At 46.4% G+C, this 20737-nt stretch overlaps 1 protein-coding gene across 1 annotated transcript in view; it reads left to right on the top strand.

Moving 5' to 3' along the window:
* Window positions 1-20737, top strand: part of BAZ1B (bromodomain adjacent to zinc finger domain 1B) — a 49977-nt gene that overhangs the window by 14284 nt on the left and 14956 nt on the right. The window contains exons 6-13 of the mRNA XM_030472317.1: window positions 640-837; window positions 2408-4103; window positions 8403-8541; window positions 9592-9722; window positions 11244-11355; window positions 18849-18947; window positions 19370-19547; window positions 20546-20731. Of these exons, the coding sequence (XP_030328177.1) occupies window positions 640-837; window positions 2408-4103; window positions 8403-8541; window positions 9592-9722; window positions 11244-11355; window positions 18849-18947; window positions 19370-19547; window positions 20546-20731 (2739 nt within the window). The remainder of the gene's footprint in view (window positions 1-639; window positions 838-2407; window positions 4104-8402; window positions 8542-9591; window positions 9723-11243; window positions 11356-18848; window positions 18948-19369; window positions 19548-20545; window positions 20732-20737) is intronic.

Genomic DNA, 20737 nt, shown 5'->3' with positions numbered 1-20737 from the left:
CACTGAGTCACGGTGCTGCCGTAGCTTTAGAGGGGTTGCTGTTAACTGGATAATCTCTAGTCAGGCAGTTAATGAAATTTGGTCAGTTAGATTAGTTAAATTGTGAGCACCAGTGGCTGCTCTTGTTCTAACTGAGCATCTCTGAGAGTCGTACGTAGCTATGCTTTGGGAAGCTCTGGGTAGCTGCAGCACTGCTGGGTGCTTTTTGTCATCTGCTTGCTAATTTGACAGCGGAGGCAGAGCTGACCTCAATTTAATGAGCACCCCTCACGGAGTGCAGCACCCCTTGTACCTCTGGTCTCAGGGAAAAAAAAAAGAAAACGAAATGGACATTAACGTGTAAAATATTTTAAGTTAGTAGCAAGCACAAGCCAGAGGAAGGTCAGAGATAAAGCTTTGGCAAGAAATCTGCAACATAAACTAGTATTTTTTTGCTTTTTTGGTTAACTGAATCTCCTACCAATCTCTGTTGTGCATGTCAGTTTTGCAAGTTCTCTTTGGTTTGAGCCTTCACAAGAGCTTTAAGGAGCGAAGAGTTTGTGGGCATGAAGCAGTGCAATAGTCCTGCCTCCTTTTAGCCATGTGATACGTATTTGTAATGTGGTTAGAAGTGTTAACAGTCTGTCTGTTATCTCCAAGATCATCAGCAACGTACCAGCAGATAGTTTAGTCCGCACGGAGCGTCCTCCCAACAAGGAGATCCTGAGGTACTTCATCCGCCATAACGCGCTCCGGGCCGGCACGTGTGAGAACGCCCCGTGGGTCGTGGAGGATGAGTTAGTGAAGAAATACGCCCTCCCCAGTAAATTTAGTGACTTCTTGCTTGACCCACATAAGGTAAGATTTCCTAAAAGTGATTTTGATTTCTCACCCTCTCCCCACTGTTAGACAGTCTTGACGGAGACTGTGGCTGCCCCATCCCTGGCAGTGTTCAAGGCCAGGTTGGACACAAGGGCTTGGAGCAACCTGCTCTAGTGGAAGGTGTCCCTGCCCATGGCAGGGGGTTGGAGCTGGATGAGCTTTGAGGTCCTTTCCAGTCCAAACCAGTCTGGGATTCTATGATTGAATGAACTGTAATGTCTTCAGTTTGACTTACAGAAGTCCTTCGCTTTATGCTTAGGGGTGGTGCTTTCCGTAGCAGGTTTCCCACTTGGCGTAGAGATTGATTTTTATGCTGAGTTTTTTAACTTTGAGAAGAGGCTGAAGGATTTACTAATCCAGAATTAGTGTTCTGCCAAAATAACTTTGTATAAGTGACAGTTACACCCTGGCAGACATACGGTGTAAGTTTTAGGTCTAATATTTGTCAATTTGTCATTATCATGATTCATATTGATGCTGGATGCTTTTGGCTGAGGTAATTGTCTTTAGCAAAGAATTCAAAACAATTTTTGTAGAATGAAGTTAATGCAGACACTGGATTTGGTGATTGTGCAATCTTCAGTTAAAACTTCTCTAGTGGCTAATGAGGGCTCTTAAACAAAAGCCTTCAAGAGTGAACATCCCCGAGTCAGAAAATGTGAATATTCCTATGGCAGTCGTAACTTGATCACGTTTGTGTGTGTCTGGTCTGAAATAATTGCTGCTTAGATGCTTGTGCCTTTTGCTGTGGTGTAATGTGCTCATTACTGTGGAGGTTTTTTATTGCTAAGGAATCTCAGGTTTTTAGCCCGTAAAGGTTATATCCTTGTATTTTGTTTTTCACCTCTTGAAATATATTAGTATTCTGGGTGCATCCTGAAACTGAAATTGAGATGCTGAGAGAGTTCTGAGATCAGTCTCTCTTTGGCTCTGGGTTAAACTGCTCTGTGCTAAAAGTGCCCTGTCAGGTAGGTGATTTCAGCAGTTTAAAACCAGTCACTGTTCAGTTGCATTGCTTCAGAACAGAATCCTTCCTCAGAACCAAATCCTGGCCCTGCCTTGTTCCAGGTGCTTTCAGGCAGTTCAGAAACCAGCCTCTGAACCCCTGTCACCCATAGATGCTCCTTTGGCTTTCCTCTGGGCAGTGAGCAGGGTGGGATCCAGGGCTGAACCCTGTGTGATTCACAAAGCAGTGTCTCAGCAGAGGACTTGTTTTCGCAATGAATGTCAGCATTTTCCAGGGAGACCCCCTCCCCAGAACTTGTTCAGGTTTTCTGTAATGTAGTTGGGAACGTTTAAAAATCCTTCGTAGTGTTTCAGTTTGTAAAGTTAAATGTGAACTTTGTGGAATGAGTGCTGACTCCTGAACCAGCGTAGTGACTGCAGTGCAGACTATTGAAAGCCGTTGCAGAAGCCTGTTACCCTTCGTGTACTGAGTGCCTCTTGTTCATGGGAAAAGTAAAAATAGGCGAAAACAGCTGACAGGAAAGGGTACCTTTAGTTACCTTTACATGTTAATATAAATGAATTCTTTCTTTAATTTTAGTATATGACTCTCAACCCCTCAACCAAGAGGAAGAGCTCTCGATCACCTGACAGAAAGCCTTCTAAGAAGTCCAAAGCTGATGGATCATCCCTGGGCCAGCCACTGAGCCCCACTCTGTGGTGCCACGTTCATTTGGAGAAATCTATTATTGGCTCTCCACTGAAGGTGAAAAACTCTAAGAATTCAAAATGTCCTAAAGAGGAGCTGGAAGAGGTGATGAAAATTGTGTCACCTGCTAAACTTGGTTCAAACTTTCACATTCCAAAGAGGAGCCGACTGGGAAAGGGCAGCAACAAATCCTTGGACAAAAAGCAAAGAGGCAAAAGGGTTCTGAATGGGCAGAAGTCATCAGGGAAATCAAAGTCTCCGAGGAAAGGCTTGAAGACCCCTAAGATGAAAATGAAACAAATGACACTACTGGACATGGCTAAAGGTACCACTAAGGTGTCCAGGGCTCCCAGGAATTCAGGAGGCACCCCTAGATCTTCCAGCAAACCCCAGAAACATCTGCCTCCTGCAGCACTCCATCTCATTGCCTATTACAAAGAAAACAAAGACCGGGAAGATAAAAAGAGTGCTCTTTCCTGCATTATCTCCAAAACAGCTCGGTTACTCTCCAATGAGGATCGCGCCCGTCTCCCTGAGGATTTGCGAGGCTTAGTACAGAAACGCTATGAGCTTCTAGAGCACAGGAAGAAATGGGCCACCATGACTGAGGAGCAGCGGAAGGAGTACATGAAGAAGAAAAGGGAGAAGCTGAAAGAGAAACTGAAGGAGAGAGCAAAGGAGAGAAAGGAGAAGGAGATGAAGGAGAAACTGGAAAAACAGAAAAGATACGAGGACCAAGATCTGAAAGGGAAGAGCTTGCCTACTTTTAAACTGGTTGATACTCCAGAAGGACTTCCTAATACGCTCTTTGGGGACGTTGCCATGGTAGTGGAGTTCCTGAGCTGTTACTCAGGGTTATTGATGCCGGATGCTCAATATCCCATTACAGCAGTTTCCCTGATGGAAGCGCTTTGCGCAGAAAAGGGAGGCTTCCTGTATTTGAACCGAGTACTGGTCATTCTCCTGCAGACCCTGCTGCAGGATGAAATTGCTGAAGATTATGCTGAGCTGGGAATGAAGCTTTCTGAAATACCACTGACTTTGCACTCTGCTTCCGAGTTGGTTCGCCTATGCCTGCGCAAGTCAGATGTGCAAGAGGAAAGTGAGGTCTCGGATAACATAGATGAAAGCAAGGATTCAGCAGCTTTTGAGGATAATGAAGTGCAGGATGAGTTTCTGGAGAAACTGGAGACATCTGAGTTCTTTGAGTTGACTCCTGAAGAGAAATTGCAGATACTTGGAGCCCTGTGCCACCGGATTCTAATGACATACTCTGTGCAGGACCACGTGGAGGCCAAGCAGCAGACATCGGCTGAGCTGTGGAAGGAGCGCCTCGCTATCCTGAAGGAAGAGAATGACAAGAAGAGAGCAGAAAAACAGAAGCGAAAAGAAATGGTGGCCAAGAACAAGGAGAATGGGAAAGATGAGAATATGATGGGAAGAAATGAAAAGAAAAAAAATGAGATGATGAAAATAGAGCACCGGGTAGAAATAGAAGCTGATGATATGATCAGTGCTGTGAAGAGCAGGCGCCTTCTTGCCATCCAAGCCAAGAAAGAGAGAGAGCAACAAGAAATACAAATGAGAGGTAAGAAAAATGCCCGGAGAGTAGAGCACTTGTGTGTTGTGGCGTAGAGGTGAATAAGTTAATGGCAAAATCGACAGCCTGTTCTCCAAAGCATTACCTGGTTTTAAGGGATTTCCTCACTGGAGAAGTGTGGTTCAGCTGCTGTGGTTCCTATGGCAGCTCAAAATCTGGAGTGTTCACAGAAAGCAGTAACTGCTTCTAGATTGTTATGTGTGAGCATTGTTCAGTATCTTTCTAATTCTGTCAGGCCCAGGAGGGCTGGAGAACAGAAAATCTGTTTTGGGGACAGAAAACAACAACAGTAAGTAACGGTCTACATCCAAACATCTTCTGGCTTTTGTGTACAGAGGGGATGCTTCCTGTCTAAGACCTATTTCCTGCAGCTGCTGCTGGTCATGCTGCCATGCACATAGTCAGGCTGACGGGAGCAGCCCACCTCCCAGATAAGGACTTGGGCAATACATTTCAGTTTACAGTTTCTCACTTTAAGTAGTTATGGAGTTACATAAACTGTCCACTCAAACCTCTCTAAATCACAAGCTTCAATCCCAGACTCCATATGCCTCTGGGCAAGTAGTGCCTTTTGCTACAGTGGAGTATGAAGAGCAGAGTACTCCGGAATTACACGTCAGGGACTTTTTTGGTTGCAGATGTGGGTACTGGCCAGCATAGCTCATCTAGGTTGTTAATTCCCTTCTGAAACAGTCCCACGTGGAGCATGACTTCTGTGCCTTGGCTGGGATCTGGGATTGTCTGTTCTAGAGACCAGGAGCAGGTGAATAGCGTGTAATACCCTGAGGCTCCTAAGGAAGGGCACTGGTCTCACGCTGGCAGTAAATAGATTTTTCAGACCACCTTTTAAGAACTGCGAGTCTCAGAAGTACCAATAAACTGCTGAAGATCTGGGGTGCTGTCCTGCTTCTCCAGAAAAACAAAATACCAAAGAGCTACTTCAGCCTGTAGCTGAAGGGCCTCGGCCCCAGTGTTTGTAGGGTTTCAGTTGCTTGATCGCAAGTTCAAGTTCGTGGTAAGATTTTACTGCAAAACTTAATACAGTTTGGACACTGCTCCTTGGGATACTTCTTGTAGCTCTCACTTGATACTTTGTGCTAGTTATATATGAAGAAAAGCAAGATTACATTGATAGAGATAAGAATCATTTAACTTACATGCTGAGGAAGTTTAATGAATTCTTCATTCAATTCATTCATTCACTCCACAAGGAAAACTGTCTCTCTGGCAGGGAAGGAAGGATTAAGCCTTTCATTAGGGTTTGAATTCATGTTGCTTCCTTTCCACATAACAAACCCCAACATTTCAGGCATCCAGGGCTGCTTTTACCCGTTAAGCAGTTGCTTCAGGCCCAGAGGTACCCTTGGAGTAACAACGATGGTGGTTAGTGTTGATGGGCACCAACTAGGCCTGCAGGGTCAGGACTTCGGGCCTGGGGGCTGGTGTGCCCTCAGGATGTGAAAAATACTTCTGGGTAACCGCAGTGAGAGCTGCATGAGGGTGCTCCTGCTGCTGCCCAGGCTCTCTGCGGGCGCTTTCAGCATGCTGCCTTTCACAGCACTTCAGTCACATTTGGTTTTAATAATGTCAGTGTCTCTGGGGGAAGAGGAGTTGCTGCCAAAACACCTATTGTGCAGTGGTTCAATATTGAAATACATATATATGAACCAATGCACAATAGGTGTTTTGTCAGCAGCTGCTCTTTTACATCTATAGAGATACATATCTCACAGTCAGAGGTCTCTTTTCCACTGCTCTGGTAGCATCTTTAACACAGGGAACACCAACCTCTTTCTAGTTAAAACCTATCACGATTCTGGCCAGTGCTACCTCGCTAGTCTCAGCTCAAAAAAGAACCCAGTGTAAGAAAGCATAAATGGGCCTTTTTTGTTCTTTCTTGACTTCAAAAGAAGTCATAATAGAACTTCCTGTTGAAATAACATGATTAATATCTGTGTTTTTTGATAGTAAAAGTCAAGTCACTTTCATTTCTGTGTTACTGCAGCACTAATTGTTCTTTGCCTTATCACTCCATGAAGCAATAGCTCCTGTACAGCCTGTTGGAGGAGAGTAAAGCTGGAAGCTTATGCAGCTAAGGAAGCCTGCTAGAGGAAAGTACCAGCTGAGAGTTGCCATCACAACTGAAAGTGAGGTGCAGGGAGGAACCTTCTAGTTTGGTGTCTAGTTGGTGTCATTTTGATTGAACAGTTTTGGCATATAAGTAAATGTAAGTTTCTGTTCTTTCCTTGCCTATCCTTCATTCTGGCACTTGATGATACCTGCTGCAACTGGGTTAGATAGAAAAAATACCTGTCTCATGAGTGCCCACGGTATCCCAGGTTGTAAGCATGGAAGAGTTTGCTGGCAATGCGGCTTGGTTTGGTTGGAGTCTTGGCTCTTGAGGGGAGAGTTCTGAGGAGGAGGGAGGTGTCCCTTGTGCGAGCATCAGGCACGGCAGCAAGTCTTGAGAAGGTGTCTGGGGAGAAATTCTTGAAGAAATTGTATCACCTCTGTCTCCTTCTATTGGAAGGTAAGGATGTAGTATGGATCTCATGATGTGGTTTGTGAGACTCGGGTTTAGGTGGCACAAATCATTTGATATTGTGAGAGTGGCTGTTGTGGCTTACTCTGATTTCAGGACTTCAACATAGGGGAGCAGTCATAAGGATTAGGGAGGAGTTGATGTTTACAGACATACTATGAGGGTGGTGAGGTGCTGGCACAGGTTGGACACAGGGGCTTGGAGCAACCTGCTCTAGTGGAAGGTGTCCCTGCCCGTGGCAGGGGGTTGGAACTGGATGGACTTTACGGTCCCTTCCAACCCAAACTCTTTGAGGGTTCTGTGATGTGGGTTGTGCAGCTGCTTGTGTCTGGCAGGTGCAGATTCACAGGATGGTTTTGCCATGCCGCAGTTACTGTAAGTTGGTGTGGTGTTGGTATGTTATGATATAAAAGCTGATACAGTGAGTTGGTGTAACAAATGCAGGGGTATGTTTCTCAGTGTGTCTCCTATTATCAGTCAGGATTGATGACAGTGGCAGGACTTCAGAGACTTACCAGGTATTTGCTGATCGACTGTTATCAAACCTGTCTGGATACAGAAAATGGCTGTGTGAGAAAGAGTAGGTAGTAGTAGTAGCCCTGGGAGAAGTCCTAGCAAGAAGTTGGCTTTCCCCCTGGGCCAGCAGCCAGTGTACAAGCTCCATACACTTGCTTTTACCTCCAAAGTCTTCATTTCTTCATTCCTTTTCTTTTTTTAATTTGCATTTTCTCAGGACACAGGAATGTTGCCCACAGCCTTTTGCGCAGGTTATGAAGGTGTGATGTCTTTGTCAGGCTGAAATCAGGCTCTGGAGAGCCAGTGTGACTCAGTTGGATGTTTTGTTCCTTTTTGTCCTGGTGAAAGTACATCTCTTCTTCAGAGACAGGCAGAAGTGGAGAGAGACTCTTGAACCATCATGAGAGGTGTAAATCCTGTTGACCTTAATGTTCTGTCTCTTGGCAGAAGCTTGCTCCTTACCTAGAGATGCGAAAGGACATGTCTTGTTCTGTAAGACTTTTGCCTGGGACCCTGTGATGCCAGGATTTAGGTCACTTCATACTTTTTCTTCCCTTCTTTTTTGTCAGCAGCTGTGGATATTGACTGCTTCTGAAATCCCAGTATTGTCATGAGTGGGAAACCTGAGGTTTCTGTTTTCATGTTCTTCAGATTACAGAATACATGGGAAAGCATGAGGTGTGAGGAGCTGTAATGTGGTTGCTGTTGTGAGACAGCACCAGGTCTCATGTTCCAGTAGGTGAGGTTGTGGGGGCAGCACTCCCTGGAGCTGTGGCTGTAGAAGTTGCAGACATCCATGAGCCACACTGGCCTCTGGCGTCACGGCCACACCGCTCCCAACACTTGGACTCCTGCTCTGGGCAGCTCTCGTTGTACTTTGTGCTGTAGCTAAAGATCTTTGGCCCTGTTGTTACGTGGGATTGCACAGCAATGGATGCCACTGTTGATATAGAATGAGCAATAATAACGAGCACTTTTTATCCAGACTTTCCACTTTTCTCAGCCCAGTTAATCCTTATACCTTAACTTATTAATAATTCTTGATTCTTTTTCTAGCATGGTGGATGGAAAGCAAGATGAAGGATGAGTGCCTATGCTAAAAGAATAGTAACCAAAGTCACCAATAATTTATTGGGTTTACCCCCATGGTGTAGTCAAATAAAAGAGAATATTGATGTCTGATACGCCTTCTCAAGAAAGTTAATACTTTTCTGTACTAATTCCAACAGTGAGGATGGAGAAAGAAGCAGAGGAAGAAAGAATCCGGAAGCATAAAGCTGCAGCTGAGAAAACGTTCCAGGATGGGATTGCCAAAGCGAAGCTGGTGATGCGCCGGACCCCGGTGGGCACTGATCGCAATCATAACAGGTAGGAAAGGAGAAGATCCAGAGCTGCCAGCTCTGCCCTCTGGGAGGAGCTTTATTGGACAGGAGCCCCCAAGAAGTGGTTGATGTGGAGGGTGTTGAGAACTCCCTGTGTGTTGAACCATGGAGGAGACCAGAAGGGAGAGTTTTGTGTATATGTGTATAGCTGGATTGCACCAGCAGCTTGTCGAGGGCTTCCTGTGGAGGTCAGGGTCCACTAGCCAGTGGAGCTCTGCATGCTCGCATCAAAAGGGGCGTGACAAGCAGGATTCTGCCCCTCTACTCCACTCTGGTGAGACCCCCCTGCAGTCCTGATCCAGCTCTGGGGCAACAGCACAAGAGGGACGTGGAGCTGCTGGAGCGAGGCCAGAGGAGGCCCCGGAGCTGCTGCGAGGGCTGGAGCAGCTCTGCTCTGGAGCCAGGCTGAGAGAGCTGGGCTGGGGCAGCCTGGAGAAGAGAAGGCTCCTGAAGGGGAGACCTTAGAGCAGCTCCAGTGCCTAAAGGGGCTCCAGGAAATCTGGAGAGGGGCTTTGGACAAGGGCCTGTAGGGACAGGCCAAGGGGAATGGCTTTAACCTGCCAGAGGGGAGACTGAGATGAGCTCTTGGGCAGAAGCTCTTCCCTGTGAGGGTGCTGAGGCGCTGGCACAGGGTGCCCAGAGAAGCTGTGGCTGCCCCATCCCTGGCAGTGTTCAAGGCCAGGTTGGACACAGGGGCTTGGAGCAACCTGCTCTAGTGGAAGGTGTCCGTGCCCGTGGCAGGGGTTGGAACTGGTTGAGCTTTAAGGTCCTTTTCAACCCGAACTATCCTGTGATTCTATGATTGCTTAAGAACCAAATGACCATCACCTTGTTTTTCACGTTTGTTGCACAGGAATGCTCTTAAAATGGATTCTAATGAAAGCATTTCATGTTTTTCAGCTGTGCTGATATAAAGATATACATGCATCCAGTCTTTGACTCAAGTGCATAGATGCTTTTCTATGCCAATAAAAGTAGATGCATGTACCTAGCCAGGAGAGGAGACAGAACCTGTTAACATGTGTGTTTCCTACAGGTACTGGCTGTTTTCGGATGAGGTTCCCGGCTTGTTCATTGAGAAGGGCTGGGTACATGACAGTATAGACTACAGATTCGTCCTTCCCCATCAGAAAAAGGAAGATTTTAAAAAGGACTACAGCCCAGGAGGTATGATCCCTGTCTCTCTAGGTGCTTCTTTTGTTGCTGTTGGACTGTCTGAATGGATTTGTGGATGTGAAAGACCTGTCTAGTCGTGAGTGTTTTCATGGGGATCCTCTGATTTAAGCCTTCTTTAAACCCTAGAAGCCTACACACAGGAGAGTCTGCTCATGATGATCTCTCTCCTGCTACTGCAGGTCTTTACTGCCCACAGTGTACCACATCAGGGCCATGGGATACAACCACCTCTCTTAAAAGCAGTGGGGTTGATGTCAGTTGTGGACTAATCCCTCCCATTTACCCTGACCCTGCTGAGTTGCAGTGTGCCAGACTTCTCGGACAAGTGGTCAGTTGTGTGTTGCAGAGAGTGAGGGCATCCCTCACTGTGCTAATGTCCCACCAGTGCAAAGAGCCCCAGATTAACCTGTGAAATAGTATCAAGCTGTAGGTGTCTTCTACATAGCTATAGCTTTGCTGATGGAGACCTTTTGGGCAAACAGCCCTCTTTGCACGTGTCCTCTCAGCCTGCTGTTCCCCTTGTACTGAGCGTGCCGGTGAGGTGCAGCGGGTGGCTGAAGTTCTGGTGCTCCTTCTGTACTTATTCCTGGAGCATGTGTGGTGGAGCCTTGCAGGCAGAGCTTGGGCATGCACAAAAATCAGCCTGTGGGGAGGGGAACAATGCTTTCCTGTGGCGGTAGTTCTTGGTACAGAAAGCATGCTGCAATCTGACTCCAGTTTCAGTCCTTTCAGTCCTGCTCATTTCTTGCTTTTGAAGCATCGTAAGTCGGCATTGAATCAACCTGCAATGACACTGCATGTGAGGGCTGCATTGAGTTACTTCAGAGCTCCAGCAGTAACGCTTTGGGCATGGGCAGAGTAGACATCTGCAGAAGAATGAATCGGGACAAGCCTACAGTGAGATTCTTCCTAGCTGTCTGTGGCTTGGCCAGCTGGAGGTGGTACCACTCAGTGGTCCTAGATGGGTGTAATTTCTTGGGTGAACTCTTTCAACTATGGGCCAGCCCTGCCCCTGTACACTATCTGCTTCTATTTCTCACCTGCTGCCTGAGTATTTACCCAGCTACTGTGCAGGATTTTGGCATGTTCCTTTTAAAACTTAACAAGCAAAGGCTTAAATAAGCAAAGGATAAAATTAATGTCAGACTGTTATCTAAGATGCTCAGAAACACAAATACATGTTGTTTATAACTCTGTTCTAAAAGTATTTTGTCAGTGTATAGCTAAAAAGTGAAACCAGTTTTATGTGTTTAAATTAGCAGGAATGCTTTTCTGAATTTCACGTGTGTGCTTTTAGATGCAGTAATTTCTTTGAAATTCTGTTGCAATTTTCTGTCAATGTCTGTAAGTGCATATACCGTGAGCTAATACCGCGTTAGTTTTCCCTCCCAAACACATGGATGCTGGATATGAACCCTGCCCCGGAGCTAGGTTAGTTTGTGCAGAGCACAAGTGCGCGCTGGGGAGGAAGGTGAAGGAGAAGCCACTCGAGTTTGTGCTTTTCTCTTGCAGACAAGCGGAAGAGCGCAGCTGCCGATGGCAGAGTGAGCAAAGTGCCCAGGCCCGCGCTCGCCGCAGACCTGCCCGCGGAGACCACCGTGCCCAAGCAGGGACAGAACTTATGGTAACACGCTTTTGGTAGCTGCCAAGGACTCACAGGGCAGAGATGGAGGAAACGACCCATTTCTTTTGATAGGCCCTACTCTATACCCACCACTCTTCCAATACTCACCAGCTGGATTACTTCAGCAGCTCCCCAGGCTGTTGTTACTGGTATTAGCACTAGTAGTGAGTGGCTAATAGGGCAGCCAGGCCACGAGCCAGTGGAACTGTTACAATCAATCTAATCAGACTTAGAGCCAGTATGAATTAAGCTGGTAAAATGCTATTTAGATGTATTACTTTTAAAATATTCTGTATTCAGGAGAAGTGCTAATTTAAAAGAATTGCTGTGCACTTTTTTCAGTGTTGGGAAGTGCTCCTTTAAAAAAAAAGAAAAGAAGAAAACGAAAGCACCCAAAACAGAGGAGGGGAGCAGTGGCCTAGCTAAGTGTGTCTGGGTTTTCTTTCATGGTTCATCTCAGCAGACCTGAATTGCGGCACATGGGGTCCTTAAGCACATGAAATTAAAGTCTTCACTGAGATCTTTGGAGACAGGCCTGTATCCTGTGTGTTCTTGTACGATGTGAGACATGCAGAGCTATCCCCCAGCTCCTTGTCAGTGTCTTCACAACAGACTGTGGTGGTGTCCATTTGTTCTCCTGTAACACTGTATCATTGACTTGATTTTTGTTGCTAGTGATAATCATTCTTCCATGTTGACAGCCTGTTACCCTTTAATGCTTCCCAAAGCCAAGCAATAGCCACCTGAGTCTTCTAAGTGAATCAGATCTAAACTCTCTAACTTTGAGCATGGGTGATTGTGACTTGCTCCAGTAATTGACCCTACCACTGTCTTTTATCTGTAAAGAACATCTCTAGTGTCAACTGTTGCTCTGTGTGCTAAGTAGTGATCAGTGGCATCTCCAGGCCAGGAGATACTGGCTACAGCTTCATCTACTAAACTGCTTGTGAAGGACTCTACACTTTTCTAGGTAACAGTGGCTTTTCCCCAGTTTTCTACTTCTGACCCACAAAGTGGAGTTACTTGGTCTTTGATAAGTACCACCAGCTCCAAAGCACAGTTTCACTGCAGTGAGTCAGAACTACTTTACTAAAGATGTGCCTGTCCTCCCCACCTCCCCAGAAACTGTCAGAGACTGAAATGGGTAGATGCTTTCATTCATCTAAACCATCAGCACTGAGTACTCACTCTCTGGAGTGCTCTGCCCCTTCTCTTTCACTGCTGGCAGGCCATAGGAGAGAGCGGTGTTTCCTCTGCACACTCTCACTCTGCCAGTATTGTCATGACAAATCTCCCCTCCCTTTCTCAGTGTAGTCATCGTAGAATCACAGACCGCTTTGGATTGGAAGCTTAAAAGCTCATCCAGTTCCAATCCCTGACATGGACAGGGACACCTTCCACTAGAGCAGGTTGCTCCAAGCCCCTGTGTCCAACCTGGCCTTGAACACTGCCAGGGATGGGGCAGCCACAGCTTCTCTGGGCACCCTGTGCCAGCACCTCAGCACCCTCACAGGGAAGAGCTTCTGCCTCAGAGCTCATCTCAATCTCCCCTTTGGCAGGTTAAAGCCATTCCCCTTGGCCTGTCCCTACAGGCCTTTGTCCAAAGCCCCTCTCCAGGGGCCCCCTTAAGGTACTGAAAGGCCACAGTAAGGTCTCTCTGGAGCTTCCTGTTCTCCAGGCTGAACAACCCTTTGTACATCTTGTCACAACAGCATATATCAAGCAGTTGGGCTTTCCTAGGGTGCTAAATGGGAGGTCATAGAGGACTGTATGGTCCACAGGGAAGTCCTCTCTGCTCTTTGATCTGCCTCTTGTAATTCTTGATCTTCATTTAGCAGAGGGGGCAAGATGTGTTCCGGTAGGATGAATTATATAAGGAAAACAGCAGCTTAAATTAATAGTGCATGTTGCTGTGAACTGAAGTCAGGATAGGGCTAAACTGGATGAGTTAAGTGACACAGAATCCCTGTAACTTGTAATTCCAGGCTGAACTTGAGAAAACGTAGTGTTTGGTGTGACAGTGCTGACTTGCTCAATCAGGTTGGCAACACAGCGACACGCTGGGAGAGATCAGAGTGGTTACAGAGGTGGGAGTGCTTCCCAGAGCAACCAGGCATCCAGCCCGGGAGCAGAAGCTCCTGGAACCAGGTCCTGAATGCTCTCAGGACGGAATTACGTTCTGTTATGAAGAGCTGCTTTGGATGAAGTGACCATAAGATGGGGTGGTCATTTTTTTTTTTTTTTTTTTTTTTTTTTTTTTTAAGGCAACGAAAATAATTAAGAACTGTTTAGGATAAATAAAAAAAAAAGCTTAATGTGGCAGCCAAAAGCCTGAAGTGCTTTCAGATAGAGATATAGATGGGTCTAAATTAAGGAAATAAAAAGGATGACAAAGTGCAGACTAAGAGTGAAACAATTTATTTCCTTTCCTTGGGCAACAATCTTGCTTCCCAATATCTGTTGTTCCTGGGCCTGCCTTAAGATAAGAGGGAAGCTCTTATGAGTCAATAATTGGCTAAGAAATATGAAACAAGTTAGAGAAATATTCTAATTTGTATGTTCAGGGAGGTGGGGAGTGCTGCTGGAGGAGAATGGGGAAGTCTCCTATAGAAAGAGGATTTTCTTTTGATACAGAACAAAGGGAGCAGGAAATTAAAGTAGCAAAAGGCAGGTTTGAAATAGAGAGGGAAGTGCCACTTCAGATCATGCAGCTGCTGGACGCAGCTCACTGCTACCAGCTGCTGGGGATCTCCAGGTCCATCCCCGTTCAAAGCACCTATTGGACAAATTGCTTCAAGAGGAGTTCATTGGGGAGTGTTAAGCACAAAGGTTCTTGTCCTGGCACCCAAGGAAGTCCTCAAACCTACAGATGCTGAGATCTGTACGGGCAGATCAAAGAAATGTCACTGCGTCCCTGCTCTGCCCTTTCTTCACTCAGAAATATGATGCTGAGCTGGGTGGAATTTTTTTGTCCCATTGTCTTTGATTTCTGTCCTTTTTGGTACCTGCTGGGAAGGACTTTTAACAGTCCCAGCATGTGCTGGTTCTTCACTGAGAGGATCATGCCTGTGTGTGGTGTTCTGCCAGTCAGTGTCAGGATGTTGAGGCAGAGCAGTGCAGATGGAAGATCTGTGCCAGATGCAGCCCTTTGCCCCCTTCAAGTGAGCAGCGGCCACAGTGGCAGCTTTTCAAAGGAAACATAACCAATTCTAGCTACACATTCCTCTGTGCTGTCTGCATGGCTTTCTCCTAAGTGACAGGGCCACCTAAAGCCATTTCCACAGACAGGCAGGAAGCTTCCTCAGCTGAAAGACTTTTCTTTAAAGCTCTGGAACTGCAAAGAGCTGTTAGTTAGGTTTTCCAAGTACCTGTGTGACAGCTGTCACCATTTACATCAGCTTCTACAAAAAGACAAGTGGCAACCTAAGAGCTGTTATTTCAGGGATAGACAGTAACTACAACTCCCCTCTGAGGAAATCCAGATTCCGATTACTTTATTTTCTCCTTGGCCATTGATCTCTCCAATCTCAAGGACTCCCATGAGCACAGATGGTTACAGGAAAGTCTCCTCCTTGGCTGCTCTTTGCACATTGTCCCTTGCGCGCTCTGAGACCACGCTGAGGTCCTTGGGTACCTCCATTCCCCATGGGTTGGGTACAAGGACTTACTGAGCTGTAACTCATGATATTAGCATGTGGTGCATAAGTCTCATTTCTTCGTGTTCTGCTTTACCTCCTGCCACATGTCTCTTTTTTCCTAGTCATACATCTAACATGGGACGGAGAGTAGCCTCACAGTGCACATAGAGCATCTTTAGCTTTGCCCTTTTAAGCTCTAGAGTGATGACACTTTGAAATTAACACCAAGTTAACACTGCGAATGGTTGGATTTCACAGTAACTGCTCCTTTGCTCCTTGAGGATGGGAGCTGGTACGTTGTTGATAAAGGGAGAAATAAATTCCATAATTCTGCCAAGAGTTACAGAAACAGTATCTCATGCAAGTGGTTTCTGCTTTCAGTACTTTGTCCCCCAAAAGAAGAGGACCCAGTGTTCTGTCCGAAAAGCGCAGAAGCTGCATCATTGTTCTCATTCAGAATCATAAAAGCTTGGTTACTTCTGTCCTCCCAAGGCAGATGCACCAGTCCTATTTCTGCCACTGTGCACCACTTCCACTGATGTTGATGCTTATTATAAAATCTCCCCATTTAAAACTTCTGGGCATGTGGTCGCTGAAAAAATCGCTTGTGTGTCCCATGGTGCTTGGCGAGCTCTGTATGTACTGGGCTTCCCGGCAAGAGCCGCAGGTTGATCACACTGTATCAGTGTGGAGGAGACTTCTTGCTCGTGCTGGTCAGAAAGCAGTTGAATTTTGGCAACAGTGGCATCTCTGCAGAGTAACTCCCGTTGTTCTTCATCTATCAGGAATACACCATGATATGGCGGGTCCCCTCTGCAGGCAATGTGAGTTAACCATGAGTGGGTGCTGACAGACTCCATTCTCACGCCTATATTCTACAGATGGAGTTCCCTTGTTTCCACCAACCCTCCAGAGCAGGTACTGATCCTGGGCTGCTCTAGATGTTGTCCTCTTGATTTCTTCATTCCCTAGTCTTCAGTCCAGGTTTTAGACCTTTCTCTGTCTCTTGTAGCCTGAGAACAGGTAGGACAATTCAGCCTGAGTGCATACTGACAATTCCTTTTGACTTGCTGCTTTTGCCATGCATCCCTTCTGTTTTGATTGCCGACCAGTCTGCTGGCTCCTGCTCCCAGGAATGTAAGAAAAAAATCTACACTGTTATTTAGGGATATGGGAAGCCCTTACCCCAGTCAGGATTTCCTCCTTTTCAGATCAGTCTGAAGACCTTTATGTGGTCTTGACTCTCCCAAAGGCATCTTTCCCATCACTCTGGATTGTGTTAGTAAGTTCTGTGTCACGCCACATGAAGGGCACCAGTTGGCTTCCCCTCCTTCTTATCAAGATCCACAAGTTCATAGCCCTGTTGCCTCCCATGTTTAAGATGTGAGCCCTGCCCTGCTGTATCCATGCTCCCGGCCTTGTGCTGGCTGAGCCCGAGCTGGAGGTGCAGGTGGTTTCTTCAGGTAGGAGGGAGGGCATGGAGCTGGGTTGAGAACCGGGAGCTGTGGCTGCACAGCGCAGCGAGGTGTCACCGGTCAAACCAACACAGGTGCCTCTTTGTTATGTTTGTATTTTGCACATTTGAGTTCAAGCTGATAGAGAACAGTTCTGTCTTCCGGAAATTCCAGTTCCTGCTCTCAGGGCAAATTGGGAAGACTCACATACCTGTTGCAGATGTTTTCCTTCCCTGTCCTGTTTCCTTTCCAGCAGGACCAAAGTTGCACTAGGGCTTAACTCTACCGTACGAGGATGATAGCTGCTTTCTCACACTGGTGGCAGCTTGTGTTGGCTTTCCCCAAGCCATGTAACCCTGGAGAATCCTAGTGCCATGTGCTGACTGCTTTCAGGGCCCTTTCATTTTTACAGTAAGACAGAACAGTGCAGGCAGTTCCCCCCTTAGAGTTGCAGCTGTGGGGGGAAGCTGAGAAAGCTCAGGCATGGTCATCTTGGATATTTTTCCAGCTGGATCCATTGTTGTATTGCCAGCAGTGGCTCGTGTTGTTTCATCATGACCTAAGCAACCTTCTCAACGTGCCCAAGGAACAGTCCTCTACTGGGTAGCTGTAGGGCAACTGTTTTGAAGTCTGGTTCATGCTATTCCTATATGGTGGCAGATCCTTCATACTGAAATATGGCTTAGGACCAATCCCGAGATCTGCCCCAAGGGTTTGGAAGCAGTTTCATAGAATCATAGAATGGGTTGGGTTGGTTTGATAGCAAATATTCTAGGGAAATTTCTCTTTATTTAGCAGAAGTCCAGTAGACTTAGAAACACGAGTCCTTGCAGTGGTCTGTCTGCAGCCCTTCCAGTGAATCTGGGAATTGTGTGAGTGCCTGTCGGATCCAGGCTGCTACTTCTGAAGTGCCTGTGCTGGGCTCTAGTGGGTGAGAGATCTGGAGCTGTTCTGTCCCGTTTCTTACAGGGGAGGGTATGTGGAGGGTAGTGGTGGCCAACAGATTTGATCCCAGTGTGCGAAGTGAGGATGCTCTGCAGGGCCGGAGTGTACTGAAGCAGGTGACTGGCAAGAAACTATTTTTCTTCCATTTTTTAAACAATCAATCCTATGTTTTATTACAGTAATTAGTTTTCTAACTGAATGCAGATTGTGAAGCCGTTCCCCTAATACAAAGGTATGAAAACTCCGAAATACTTTCTTTTCAGATAGGATATTTAGTAAGTATTTCTGCCAGAAAAATAAGCATTGTGGACACTGTTATTCTAGGAGGAGCCAGAACAACTTTCTCTAGTTGTTGCTTGGCTCATCTGAGCTTGTGCCTAAGAAGAAAAAATAGATCTGGAGTCCTCTTTGCATCTGGTGAGGATCGCATAGTGGTCCTTTGCAGTTGTTTCCATAGCAGGTTGATGTTCCCTCGCTTCCCTCTTCTAAGGAACATTTCTCTTCTGGGAGATGTGATCAGTCCCATTTGCTGTAAATGAGCTCTACAGCTCAGATAGGCTTTGGGCCCCCACCAGGTGAGGAGGTTCTATGGCATCCTAGGATGGAGTTGGGGGGAAAAAAAGAGTAAAAGAGCAGAAATTCAGGCTTTCTGAAAGCTACCTTAAAGCTACAGCCCATCATTAAGAATTGGTTGTGCTCTGGAGTTGCAGAGAGGATGCCTTGTGTAGAGACCTGCAAAAGCTTTTCCTCTTTTAGATCCAGCTAACTGCTGGGTTCCTGCCGCTGGCCTGAAGGACCTCTGTAGCAGAGAGGTCTAAAGGTAATGAGTGTGGGTTTCATTTACTGCATTTGAGCTTTCAAGTTAAGGCAAGCTTCTTAGCAACGAGGACTTCTGCACTTGCAGAGGGCATGGCTGGCCTTCACAGTCACAAATCTGCATCATGGGCAGTCATGGTACGAGTCGGGACATACCCTGTGGTAATACAGGGACTTCTTGTGTGAACAGACGTTAAAGGGTCTGCATAAAGAGCAATTGAGCTGCCGTGCTGTGCAGTGTATAGCACGTTCATCTTCCCTACTACTTCTGAAATGATATTTCAGATTACTTAAACAGACTGCAACTTAGTGAATCTAACCCCTGGGGTAGATGACTGAATTCAAATGCCAGTGTTTCAATAAATTTTATGGGGAAAAATCTAGAAAATCAGGGTTTTGATTTGATTTTGATTTTTACTTACCCTGAATTTGGCTACATTTGGGGACCTTGAAATGAGGCCTGTCTTAGTCAGGATGCTTTTATGCCAGCATTACTGGAAGCGTTTCACCCTGCTCCATGGGGTTGGGGTATAGGTTACTTGTCATCCCTGCCCACTAATACTTGTGAACCATTTGGAAGGAGGAGTTGTCTTGCCACAGGGACACGCTGGCTGATGTTGGTGCATGTTCTGTCTTTCAGGTTTCTCTGTGACAATCAGAAGGATTTGGATGAGCTGCTGGATTCCCTGCACCCACAAGGAGTAAGAGAGAGCCAGCTCAAGGAGCGTTTGGAGAAAAGGTGAGCCTGCTCCTTTTTTCTCTTCCGTGTGCCTCCTCCAAGTCAAAGCATATCCTTCTCATAGCAAGCGTTTCCGTTCCTGCGGCAGCATTCTGCACTTGGCCTGAAGAGAGGCGGATAGGAGGATACTGAGGATGAGAAATTGCTGTTTTTCTTGGGCAGTAACTGCAGGTTGTTGATAGCCAATGCTCTAAACTCTGAAGAGGTTCTGTCAGTCTTGAAATTCCTCCTTGGAGCTGGAAACAAGGGCAGAGCTGTTTCACGCAGAGCCAGAACCGCCACATGCTTTCCAGTATCTTTCAAAGAACGTTCTGCACTGGTGGAGCCTGTAGGTCACAGTGGATACCATTCTTGCTCCAGTGCCCCCACAGCTCACGGGACAGGGGCCTGTGTGTATTCAAAGGTTGGTTTTGATTTTCCAGGTATCAGGACATCACTCATTCTATCCATTTGGCTCGGAAACAGAACTTGGGCCTCAAATCCTGTGATGGCAACCAGGAACTGCTGAACTACCTCCGAAGTGATCTAATTGAGGTTGCGACTCGGCTGCAGAAAGGAGGCCTGGGATATGTTGACGTGACACCAGAGTATGAAGCAAGAGTGAGTGAATAGGCAAAAGTAGTACTGAGCAAGACAAGCACAAGCACTTTGTGTGGAAGGTCTTGACTCTTGTTCTCCTCAGACAAGAGGATCAGGAAGATCTGTTTTCTCATGTACCCTTTCTTTTTTAAACTCTTTATTTCAAGATTACACAGCTTCTGGCTTGAGGTCTGTTTGGTGGAGGTGGGAGCTAGGCATCCTGCACAGCTGCTAACTTGTCCTGTCTCCTTCATCTGGTAGTGAACTTCTTTATGGAGCATTAGCTGATTTTTTAGCTTCTGCATCAAAGCCAGCATGTCTTGGTGAGACAGCAATTTTCCAGTTTGGAGGTGTTTTTTTCTGTAAATTCAGACCACTTTAGGCTTGGGATGATGATTATGTCCCAGTTCCAGGACCTAGAGGATGTTCTTTTTCCATGGGTATGTCAGCATGAGAAAGTTATGAAATTTTGGTGCTCTGGCTAGTTCAGTCTAACTCACATGAGAATTACTGGTGCAGTGAGTGTCTGTAGGAGGGCATAAATCTGCCCGGTGTGGGTAGAGTACACACTCCTGTGTGTAGTGTGTGCTCCTCTTGCCAAACGACATTGGCTTGGAATGGTGAAAGCCCTGGTGAGGCTGCATCCTGAGTCACTGCAGAGACTTCCCCATGTAGATGAGACCGTAAGTGTTAAAAGGGGAGAAGTTAAGTCACTGAAGGAGTGGAAGAACGGCTTAGTGCCTGGTCATCATGGATGTGGGTTTTGTGGGGATTCTGGTGTGTTTGGTTGTTTATTTGTTTTTTCAAGGCATGATGCTTTTTTCTGGCCAGTGTTATGCACCGTCAGCTGTACATGAACTCTAGCAGAAGCAGCAGCAATTTGCTGATTCCACAACCAAGTATGGTAGATAACAACATTGGGTTAAGAATCCCATGTATCCATTTGCAGGACAGGTCCACCTAAAACAGCACAGAGAGTAACATCCAGCTGTTATGTGACCATATCCTCTTCCTAACAGGTATACTCACTAGAGAGCCTGAAGGATTTTGGAGAGTGTGTGATTGCACTCCAAGCTGGTGTCGTTAAGAAGTTTCTGCAAGGTTTCATGGCCCCCAAGCAGAAGAGAAGGAAACATCAGGGAGAGGACTATGTTGCCAAGGCTGAGGAGATTGATGAAGACAAGAAAATGGCAGAAGAAGCGAAGGTATTG

This window comes from Strigops habroptila, assembly GCF_004027225.2.
Source record: "Strigops habroptila isolate Jane chromosome 13 unlocalized genomic scaffold, bStrHab1.2.pri S16, whole genome shotgun sequence".
NCBI lineage: Eukaryota > Metazoa > Chordata > Aves > Psittaciformes > Psittacidae > Strigops > Strigops habroptila.
This window is presented reverse-complemented; position numbering and strand designations above follow the sequence as displayed.